Genomic DNA, 12,165 nt, shown 5'->3' on the forward strand with positions numbered 1-12,165 from the left:
TCGGGTCTCTTAAATGCAACAAACCTGGAAATTATGGTTTTAATAAACCTCTGAACAAGTCTGTGGCTACCTCAAGCTGCCTTTTTCCTTTATCTTTGGCTCTTTTAATTTTTCATTAGTTCTTGTACTAAAAGCTATGCAGGAGAGGATTTGGAAGTCAAATAGTCACATTTAACTTCCTGCAGAGCTAAAAACCATGTTCAGAAGACAGGATGAAAAGAAAGAGTAAACAATAAAAAAATTATTAAATTATCTTTAGTTCTTTAATGTTCTCCAACCTGTTAAGCAACTGGACATGGAGTGGGCTGAGTCAGTTAAAGCCTTTTGCCTGGAACCGTTAGTTAAGTCCCTACCTAGATGGGATATATCAGGGTCATCCATTCTCATTATCAGAAAATCTCCAATTTAAAGAAATCTTCCGCTGAGAACTTATGTGAATCAAAGCAGCAGAAATTATGAGTCCTTACTCTGCTATAAATATATCACTTCAAAATGCTAATGCCATTACTACACACTTCTTATTGCAGGTCTCCATATTTAAAATAGATATAAAAATATATAGCCCATAATAATGGACTGGGAGAGCGTGTTAGCTGGGTGGTCAATAGGTTAACAAACATATTCTCAAATTCAAATTGGGCATAAAAGATCTGTTTTTCTAATCTATCTTGAATGAGTTTTTATTTTTATTTATGTATTTATTCTTTATTAATTTTAGAGAGAGGAAGGGAGAGGGAGAGAGAGATGGAAACACCTATGAGAGAGAACATCGACTGGCCGCCTTCTGCATGCCCCCCATTGGGGACCTGGACCACAACCTGGGCATGTGCCCTGCCTGGGAATCGAACCAGCAACCTCTTGGTGCATGGGTTGATGCTCAACCACTGAGCCACATCGGTTGGGCTCAAATAAGTTTTTAAATTGCCTGCTCCCCCTAGATGTTCCACAGACTTCACCACTTGGCTAGCTGTATCACTGAGGCTTTTAAATAGAAATTTTGACTCATAATTTAATTGTTGCTCCAAGTTGTTTGCAACAATGGGTAATTTACTAAATTTATTGATGGTAGTGTTTTGTAGGATGGCAAACACAAGGCTATATGTCTTTAGGTATCTGGGAGAAAGTCTGGACCATATCTTTATTAAAATCTTTTACGTGCATGTAAAATGGTGATGAAATTGCTACAGGTAGAAATAAAACCCTTACATTAATTTGTAACATGGAAGGGATAATCTAGGAGACAGGAAAGAAAGAGAATATAGTAAAGCCAAAAACAACTTTAGCAATTCTGAACTTGAAGGTTCTTATTATAAATATGAACACTAGACAAATGGTTTAAAAATAACTCACATTGCCAAATGCTGGCTTATCTCATAGGGCATCAGCAAGGAATAACTTGCTAAGAAAGATCAGGAATGCAATGCACTTCGCAAACCTAAAGAGTGCCACAAATTCATAAGAAAAACACTTTGATGTTTGGGATGAGAATTGCAACTTATTACATTGATTACCAATCATATTAACTCTAGAAATGTTGGTACACTTTTCAATTAAGGAACAGTCATTTTAATAAATATTCAAGTCAGATGGTAAAAATTGCACTTAATTTAATGAGATATTTTACAGGAATTTCAGAAAGTCTTAACTATTTTACCTATAGATACTATAAAGTCAAGGGTCCAGCATTTATTTATCCATGATTTTAATTTTGGGTTATCATATAGTAGTAACCAATGAAGTACCCCTCCCCCACCACACATACATACATTTCTTCTATTCGTAGAAAGACAAATGATGTCTGATGAAATACTGGGAATTAGAATACAGTGATTAAGGAACTTGAGGATACTCTAAGAATTTGACAATCATTTGATCTTTTTTTTTTTTTTTTTTTAATTCTCACCTGAGGATATTTTTCTACTTATCTTCAGATAGAGTGGGCAGGAGGGATGGAGAGAGAGATAGAAAGAGAGAAACATCGACTGGTTGCCTCCCACATGACCCTGACCAGGGCCGGGGACCAAACCGCAACCAAGGTACATGACCTTGACCTGAATTGAACCTGCGACTCTTTGGTCCACTGGCCGGTGCTCTAACCACTGAACAACTGGCCAAGACAACCATTTGATCTTAATGTAGAGGACTGCTGTTTGTTTTTTCAGCTCAATTTCAGAATACAGAAAAAAAAATTCTTTCTATTCTTTTAGGAAATGAAATTACTTTGGAGTGTGTTAGAAATCCTAAGTAAATAAAATAGAAATACCCTAGAGCCTAAGCTGTTAGATTTGTGAGTACCTTATTGTGGTGCAGACAGAGAATTTCTGTAAGATAGATATTCCCTCTGAACAACTCTTTGCATTTCCTTTCACTTGCATGGGACAGGCAGGAACATTCCTAAATTTTTCATAGAAACCAGACACAAATCCACATGAACTTGTTGTAGCAAAATGTTCATTGAGGAAAAAGAACACGTGTGTTACCCTCTCATGGTGGGGACTGCCCAAGACTCAGGAGTGAAGTGCCAAGATCAGAATTGACCGTACCCCGATGTGAGCGTGACCATGCACATCAACCTCAACACCCAACAGGAAATGTTTCTGCCTTAGGTGACCCAAAAAGAGAAAAAGTAGGGCACAGAGAAAGAAAGTGAGGGCTAGTGATCAAACACAAAGATTCTAAATCATCACTGCCTTAAAGCAAACACGAATCTGTCCCTTGCTGACTGTGCAAGACATTTAACCATCCTCTGCCTTAGTTTTTTTAGATGTGAAATAAGAAGAATAATAGTATTTACTTCAAAGATGGGTTATGAGAACAAAACAGAGCTCAACGCATGCTCGTAGTATGTGATTTTAAAATTTCTGAGCTATTGTCTCAATTTCATGGCAGCTCCATTAGAATATTTCTCCACTGAAATTGTTAATATCTTCACAGGGTAAGATCATGAATCCTGAGTCTATTTTTTCTTTTGATTTTCTTTTCCACGAACTTACCTGAGTTGTTAAAAGGGTTTATATTAGACGACAAGAAAATATAAAATCAAGTCCAAAGTTGCCACTAGCTACATGCGTCCCCTTGAAAAAGTCAATGTCTTCATTTATAAGATAAGAGGATTTAAAACCCATGTTTGAAGAGGGTGCTATACCACAGAACCACCAATAAAACTTTTTAAGAATGCAAATGCAGAACCCAATCACATCAGCACGCGGGGTCAGGGCTCGGGCGATGAGGAATAAGTTCTAGGCACGTGTGCACATTAAGAATCCTCATTAGTTAACTGTATTTTTATTATAAACCACTGTTAGATGATTTGTAAGGTTGATACTATCTGTATTATTTTATGGTTCTAATATTTTAAATCTAAACATTATCTAAATCACTTTTAAAGTAGTCTTGGTACTTTAATCAATTTTGTAAAAATTAAAAACAAAATAATGATGAAATTTTCTCTAAATTAGACCCGTCTGTGGAGGAAAGTGACCTGGATAGAATCAGGAGTGGTGACGACAAGGTACTGCTAGCTCTCTGGCAGTCCCCTGCTGGCTGGACCTATCCCTGCAGGAAGCACTAGCCACTTGAAATTACTCTCTCCCAACCTCCATTGAATGGTTTAGAATGGTTGACTTTGAGGCAATGTTTACTTTTTAAAAATCCACCCAGGCATTGAAAAAATCAAATAGTTGAATTCAGATGACTGACCGAGAAAAATAACGAGACACATGTGAAATCATATTCTAAGCCATGTGCCCGATGTTGGTAATGTCGTCACTCTGAGCTGAAAGCAGAACAGGATCAGCCTGACGTGGGCGATACCTCTTTTCTGTCACAGAAATCACGTGCCCAGCAGGAGTGAGCATAATCGACATGCTGCATTTTGTCCCAGTGGGTGTCAGTGAACAACGAAGACCTTTCCCCACAACTCACTTTGATTTCTTCATGTACAGCCAGTAGACAACACCAGCCACGAGGGCAGCAAGCAGGAGACCGACCACGATGCCCACAATGAGCTTTGCCTGGTCATTCACCTTTTCTCTGTTTTCATCTACAACAAAGAAGAGAAGCCCGTGCGATTATAGACGACGCCAAAGATTGTTGAAAAGAAGTCCATCTGGTTATTATTTCTTATTAAAAATGATGGCGGCTTACTACTATTAGTAACATGCAAACTGGTGGATTTAAAGGACACGGTTTTAGCATCCTCACTATCTTGTCTCATTTGCTATTTTAATTCAAGTCAAAATTGTGGAGTCTAAGGAAATTACTTCAACAATGACACTTCATAAATCTTGAGCTGATAGTCAAGGAAGAAGAGTCGGCAGTGTAGTACCTACCACTTATCTCGTCTGCCTCATCGTGTTCTGGAATGCTTACTGAAATGAAAAATGTTAATATGAAATTAAAAATAAAATTTGTTGATAAATGAAAGTCACCTTTACTATTATAGTATGATGTAATAATACTCAAAGATAAAATATCTCTTCTACAGCTAAGGATAGGGAAAAAAAATTACATTTAATAGAGCATGAACTTCCCTAGAAAGAAATTAATCTTCTTTTAAGAAAAGGAGGGTAGTTAAAACTGCAAAGGTATTAATCTACCATAAAAATTTTTACAACTGACAAGCTATAGTATTAATCTAAAACCCATAGTAATTTCCCCAAGATCTACCACCTTTTAATAGGACTTTTTTAAAAAGAGAAACAAGTTGCCACATATAAAATCTACAATGTAGTGTTTCTCAAAATTTCCTGCCTTAATAGAGGAGAATTTATTTTCCTTGTTAGTGTCAGGGAATTACCACTAGAGATCTCCTCAAAGTGGTGGGGCTGGAGGTTAAAATTGAGGACGTCTTGGAGGTTAAGAGGCAACATATGTAATGTTGGTAAAAGCCTTCAAAGAACTTTGATAGTGCCATGCTCCTGGCTCCTTGGAAGAGCCCCTGCTGTGGTGGATTACCATCTAATATCAAACTACATGAACTTTCTCCTATGTGTGGGCCGAAGTCAGAACTTCCAGTGATGTTGTTAAACTGCAGGTTCCCAGACCCTTCCTCATAAACATTGGGATCTCAGGCGGTGTTCACTGAATTGAAAAACGACCGTATTAAATGTTGATCAAGGCCCTGCAAAGTCTAGGAAACCACTATTTCAGTGGGTGAAAATAAAAAAGAGACTTGGGTTCAGGAGGAGAGGATAAGTTCTCTTTCTAGGTAGGACAAATCAATACTCGCTAAATTAAATTCTGAGAAGTCAATGCTCCTATTTCAGAGTTAAATTTGTTTGGTTCTTTTCTTGTCAGTTCAGCAGGCTTTTGTATGCCAGTCATAATCCGTTAAGAACTATTCTCTCTACACAATTATTTTCTCCTAGCTCCGGCTAATTCCTAGCCAGTATATTCCTGTCCTGCTAATGTCACAGAGGATTCCAACTGCCTGAAGGATGCAAGTGTGGACCATCCAGAGCTGAGCCTCATTCTAGGCCAGTCATGATCTCAGGGTGACATCGTAATAGGAACAATGACAGAACGAAAGATGATGGATAATTTCAAATAAATGACAATAGTTTTCAGAAGAAGCCGCTTTTGGTATGTATGTATTACCCTTATTTCACTTTGGACAGACATTTTCTACTTTTTCTGAGATGACGTCATATGATTTTTAGCTATGACTCAAATGTGATATTCAAAAGCATTAATTTTTAAAGCTACATTTCATTAGTTCTAATACGAGTTTTACTACCAATTTGCTGAATGATTTTAAGCCTGTGGCATTTCTGTACAAAATAACGGTGGGATGTAAACCACAAAGAATTAGAATGCAAAATAATAGACTAAAGATAATTAAAATTTTAACAAAATTAAAACTGTTACAGAAATATTTTAAGGAAAATCTGAATTATCTGTACTCTGAACACAAAACATAGATTAAATAATAGCAACTCAGTTCATGTCATCCGTTGCTCTTGAGAAATATTCCTGTGTAAGTTAAGGTCTTTGACCCATAAAACATGAAATGATTGAGCTGTCAAGACAAGAATCGTACAAGAATGGACACCAGAAATAAAAAAAGAACCTATGATGATGATACCAAATGCAAAATAAATAAAACTTACCATAATGCAGTATAGGAAGATGGAATTGAAGATTTTAAACTAATGGAGAATAACTTCAAATGTTCTTACTTATTTAATGTCAGAAATGAAATACTCACTAGCAGAGACATTCAAGGAGTTTACTGTTCTCTCCAGCTGGTTTTCTGCTGTGCAAGTTAATGTAACATTCTCTTCAGGGGAAATGATAATTTTACTATAATACCTGCCATTGATATAAGGAGATTCCTCTGTCTGGAAAAGAAAAAAAGGAATACGGATTTAGAAATGGAACTAGATGAAATACTAGGGAGAGAGTAATACTGAGTGAAACAGGATAGGCTGGTGCTCTGTAGTGCCCTCTGGTGTTCAAGGGTATATGGAAGGTCATAGACATAGACCACTTCAAGTTCACATCTACAGCAGAGAGGGAAAAAATGTAGTAAATCCATAATTGGACCCCGGTTTATGCTTTTATTGTAAATTCCAATAATTAAATTCATTACACTCATCTTTTTCAATAGACGCTCAGGTTAGTTAATATTTTGGCATGATAGTACTTGTCTCGAAATATTAATTAATGATTAATCATCATTTGCCCCTTCATAAACTAATGAATTTAGTGCTTGCTTGTAAATTATGACATTGTTCTTCACTACAGAGGTTAAGTCCTTTCTCTCAGACCATTGTATCTAAGTTCTTATTTATATAGGAGTTTACTCATGGGAAATCTACTATTTTTTCTCAAATTTCCTGAGCTAAATACAGATGATGGGCTCTTTTAAAGTTATTGGTAAATTCATTTGGTTATTGTGAAGTGTTAATGAGGACAATCACTACATTTAATTCCTCCAAACATGAGACAATTCACCTCAATCTCTTCCCTAGGACTAGACTCCTCAGTCCAACACGACTAAAGCAAATATGTACTTGCATTCTTTTCCCAACCATATTTATACACGCCATGTATTGGTCCCTCCTAACTTTCTCTTCGACTGCAATGCAAAGACCTTGAGAACAAGAGCTAGTTTCATGCTTAGGGATATTGTCTAGTCCCTGGGGCAGGGTGGGGCAGGGATTTCAGGAGTTGTAAAATAATAGATTCACCAAGTGATTGTGGAGGGAACAAATGAAAGATTATATGTATCAGCACAAACCCAGAACAAGAAAAATAACATATCACCAAGTGGGCCAGAATCAATTCTTCTCCTTGACAATGAAGAATGGCATTATTATTTTTATCCTCATAGTAAGTTCACCTGCTATTTTACCACTTCCCACCAGTATTTTTCATGTGACTTTCTCACTGAGTCTTTCTTTTTGTTATTTGTATCTCTGCAAAATACATTTACTCATTTCTAGGATGGCCTTTTAAATCTTGGTCTTTTTCATTCATCAATATTTATTGCATGCTTTTTTTTTTTCTATTTTCTATGCTTACATTATCTGTACCTATAGGTTCTTTTGGGTTAAATTATTACTTAACTGAACAAGAGAGAATAAAAAGCAGAACAGAAATAGTCATTTTTGATGCTAAAACATTAACCTGTACATTGTCAACAATTCAGATGGTTCAGGTCTTTCCCCTGAGTCAGGACAACTGCATTGTCCTCTTGTGCATGCTTTCTGTGTGTCCCCATCACACCGAACCAAATCAGGAGTCATTTGCTTTGGGGACCTCCCATACTTGCAGCTATGCAAATATATCTGCATCACTCATAGGTAAAAGAGCCAAAATTCACCTGGCTCTGCAAAACCACATTGCAAACCTGCACCAGCAACCCAACTTCCCTGGACAGAGAAAGAGCAGAACTTTTAACTCAAAACCCAATTGCAACTCTGCATTACGCATGCCTTCTCAGACTGCAGCTGGGTCCCGAGCTGGGAAGAAGGCAGCCAGGAAGACTCAGGTAATCAAATGGCCCCTCTGGGTGTTGCGGAAGAGTCTTTAACTGGCTCCACCGAGAAGAGAGACATGAAGACTGTCGTAGAGAAAATGGAATTAACAAGTTTCTCAGTAACTCAAGCAGTGGCAACTTAACGGGATTATAGCCCTAAACCCCTAGTGACAAGCCAGATTCTCATTCTTGTTTCTTTTTTTTCTCTTTTGTCAAGGTAAAAAGAAAATTACTGGTTGTGTTCATAAGTTCTTAGCCCTTTACTTTTACTAAAATGTCCTGACAAAGATACAAATATTAAGGTTTGGTTAATATTTCGGTTCACTTTTGTTGAGAAGGAAGCATCCTAGACTCTATATATTTAACCAACCTTATGCTGGCCGTCGCCCTGACATAACAAACCAGATCACGTTTTGGGAAACACTGAATGTATTCTTCACCACATTCCAGAGTCCAGTCTTAGAAAGAATATCCCTTAAAGTATACAAGTAAGCAAAGTAATGGAGTCCACTTATACTCAGATGTGTAAGTTTATGATGCAGAAAAGTGCATACCTTAATGTTTTAATCACCCAGTTTCAGGAGTCAATGACAATGGAGCAACACTCAATTTCTGTCTTTTAGAAAATAGACACGAGCCACAACATCATGACTCTTTCATTCTCTGTGGCCCTAGGATTTAAAATTTCTGAGCCATATTCCACCTTTGGGAAAATTAAGAATTTAGCAAAAGCTTCCTCTGAGAACACACCGCATCATCCACATGGGTCACGAGCGAGCCCCTAGTTTCGGTCTCAGTAAAGCCCCCGCTGGACCAAGTGCAACAAGAAGACAGATACTTGCTTGGTTTATGACACTTCCGCTACCGGTAATTGTCCACTGAATAGCAGGCTTGGGGAATCCTTCCACGTGGCAGATGATTGTTTTAGACAGTCCACTGGGATCAGTTTTCTTTGTCATTTTGATTTGAGGTTTACCTGAGGTATTATTAAAATTAAAATAAGATGATAAACTAAGGTCATAAGAGTCACCAGAGAGCACATTCTCAAAGAAGAATTTGAAGGGGTGGTCAAGTGTCTCCTTACCTTCTACGATGAGAGTCAATGACTCTCTTTTCTTCAGCCCCTCCACCTCCTGCAGAGCCGTTTCGCAGACGTAGTTGCCCGCATCCTGATACTGGAGACTAGAAAATGATGGGCTAGATTTAAGCCTGGTGTTATCCTGATTAAATAAAAAGTTAATTACTTCACAGGGCACAATAATAACTCTCGATATATTTATTAGATAATAATTACATCTAAAATGATCCTTCTGGGGCTAATGAAAATGCAAGCTTGTTTTTGTTAACTTCAGATGCCTTAGAAAATAGATTTCCCTTTTCCTTTGCAGTTCTAGGATTGGACATTATTTTGGATTCTGCTGTTTATTAAATTTATAATTTGGAGCAAGGTGATAAACATCTGAGGCTCAGTTTCCTTATTTGTACAAGGGGTAATAATCATCTTGAATTGTTATGAGGACTTTACATAAATATAATGTTTTGACAGTAAGAAAAGTTCTCCATTCCTAGTAACTACTCCTTAGAGTGAATCTAGAGACTAAGAATGAGAAACACTGAAGACCAGTGCTATGTAATCATGATGGGTATAGACACATGAAAGTCATTTTATAGGATCTAGTTATCAAAACAGGGGTTTCACTACAGAGCCATGGCAACTATGACAAAAATACTTTTTTGAGAAACCCTTAATAACAGCTTACTATCCTAATTTCAACGAACAAAGGAAATACAACATTCCATTTTTTAAATTAATTAATTAATTTCTGTTATAAATGTTTCTTTTTCCTCTATTGACACCCTCCTCCCCACTCCCATCCCCCCCTCTTCACAGTATTGTTGTCTATGTCCATTTGTTGTGAATATATGCATATAAGTTCTTTGATTTATCTCCTCCTGTCCCTTCTTCCTCCTTCCTCTGAGAATTGTCAGTCTGAACCCTACCTCCATGTCTCTGGGTCTATTTTGTTCATCAGCTTATTTTGTTCATTATTTTCCACAAATAAGTAAGATCATGTGATATTTGTCTTTCTCTGACTGGCTTATTTCTTAGTGTAATAGTCTCCAGGTCCTTCCATGTCCTTTTTAAAGATCACATGATATACAGAAAACCCTACTATTTTATCAGGAATTGAAATGCTCATAAACAGACCGTGAAACAGAATCCTAAGATCATACTGTCTTTGTCCACTATGAATTTTTTCCCTCTCCCATCACCTAATCAATGGCCAGACAATATTGATCAGCACCACTGAGATTAGGTATTCAATGAATAACAGTGACTGCAGTTGATATAGAAACTAGTTTAGCCAAGTAAACTAGTTTCTCTAGTCCTTGTAAAACATACTATGAGTGTTCATGATGCTATTGAGTAGTCTAGTAGCGTAGAACTTGTGTAGCCCTTTGATTATCAACGACTATAAATAAATTAAATATGCAGCTTATGGAGTAACAACAGTTAGTATTGAAGCAAACAAGAAGCTGAGATAAGTCTGTGGTTAAAACAAAGTGTGGTAAGAAAATAAGAGTCAAAGAACAGCTAACAGAGGACCTGGCATTAAAAGAGATTAAAGAACAATATAAATACTTTATATTTTCATCAAGAAGAAACTCAAGCACTTCTCCACAATTGTTTATACAGATAATACTTGCCGAGCCCTATTTCAAATGGTTTGTATGTGTTTTGTCAACACATCACTGGTTAAATGCTCCTGTTATATGCCGTGTTTTGGGGCTAAATGCACTGTTTAGATACACTAGCCAAGAATTTGAGTGGAGGGATCACAGTTACGGCCATTACCTTTGGTGGGAACCCCGTCTCAAATCACAAATGACCAATCCTACTTTCTCACTCTAAAAATATAGCAATAATTGGGCCCAGGTAACGGCCTACATTTCCGACAATCACAAGAAAATATCCGAACTCACTCAGAAAGCACTGACTAAGCTCCTAGCAAGTTTCAGGTGTTCTAATGCTCAAAGGTGAAAAGAGATATGAACCCCCAAGGAGCTACCAATTCAGGGCAACCCACCTTTAGACCCAGATTCATTTCAGCACAGCATTTACTCTCAGTAAGGCCTGAGCTCGAGTCTCTTCTCTGTCTCAGGAGCTTTCTGATTTCTCTCATCTCAACTTCTTGATGAATAATGTGAGGAAATAATAAATGTCCTGCATATTGCACTGGGTTGTTGTAACTGTCATGTGAGAGTTATATGGGTTACAACACATCATAAATCATTACGCCCTAAAGAATACAGATGTATATGTGTGTGTCTCTGAGCATGTGTATAAGTGTATAATTGCTTAGTATACACACATAATTGAATGAATACCCCCAAACTAAGTTTCAGAGCATCAATTATAGATGCCATACTGTTGTTGAGTACCTCTAAAATTTTTTTGTGACATGATCTGTATTATTATATAAAGAGAAAGAGTATGTGCATGGGTGTATAAACACACTGCCCATGAATATATTTGGATATCACATAGAATGCAGAAGAGGCCTAAGAAAGCATCAATTACAACAGCAGCATCTTGCCAAGGGATATTACTCACTTTCATCCATACTACAGTCGCGTTCCTACTGGCAGATATTGTGCAGGACACAGGCAGGGTGTCGCCGATCTGCTTGGTCACTTCCCCACTGGGATTCAAGGACAAATCCAAATCTGTGAAGCAGAACATCTGCTTAAAATGCAAACTCCAGGAAATAAGATAGTTAAAATAGTTTGAAGAAGAAAGGATAAAAAAAAAAAAAAATCCCTCTAAATGCACTTGAAAATTTAGGACTGATTTATGTGACTGAAATAACTGAACTGTAGCATAATCGGTCATATCTCAAGAGAGCTTTGAGACCAGTTTAGAAAAGTGAATGGTCAACCTAATTGATTGTACATTTATTTGCAGTTAGCATGATTGATGTTTTCACTGTACACATGAATTCCTCAGGGCTCTATCACCTTAAGAAAAAAAAATTCTTAAATCACTTCTGGAAGAAAATAAAGAATGATGATGACTTGATAAATATTATAAAAAGAATAAGTAGAGCAACCATGGGAAAATCAAGTATATTTAGCCAGCAGGTGATACACTGAAAAGCCATGCGGTAGTCTACGTAGTT

General features: G+C 37.1%; 1 protein-coding gene across 2 annotated transcripts in view; it reads right to left on the bottom strand.

Annotated features, from left to right (window-relative positions):
• Positions 1-12,165, bottom strand: part of ALCAM (activated leukocyte cell adhesion molecule) — a 202,067-nt gene that overhangs the window by 19,790 nt on the left and 170,112 nt on the right. Inside the window, exons 9-14 of one of the 2 annotated variants that reach the window (XM_036242875.1) lie at positions 11,601-11,713; positions 9,069-9,204; positions 8,827-8,960; positions 6,209-6,341; positions 4,332-4,370; positions 3,925-4,042 (exon numbers count right to left, since the gene is read on the bottom strand). In XM_036242875.1, coding sequence (XP_036098768.1) covers positions 3,925-4,042; positions 4,332-4,370; positions 6,209-6,341; positions 8,827-8,960; positions 9,069-9,204; positions 11,601-11,713 — 673 coding nt within the window. The remainder of the gene's footprint in view (positions 1-3,924; positions 4,043-4,331; positions 4,371-6,208; positions 6,342-8,826; positions 8,961-9,068; positions 9,205-11,600; positions 11,714-12,165) is intronic. The other variant, XM_036242876.1, reaches the window with a different exon arrangement.

Source organism: Molossus molossus, unplaced genomic scaffold (assembly GCF_014108415.1).
Source record: "Molossus molossus isolate mMolMol1 unplaced genomic scaffold, mMolMol1.p scaffold_m16_p_5, whole genome shotgun sequence".
Classification (NCBI taxonomy): Eukaryota; Metazoa; Chordata; class Mammalia; order Chiroptera; family Molossidae; genus Molossus; species Molossus molossus.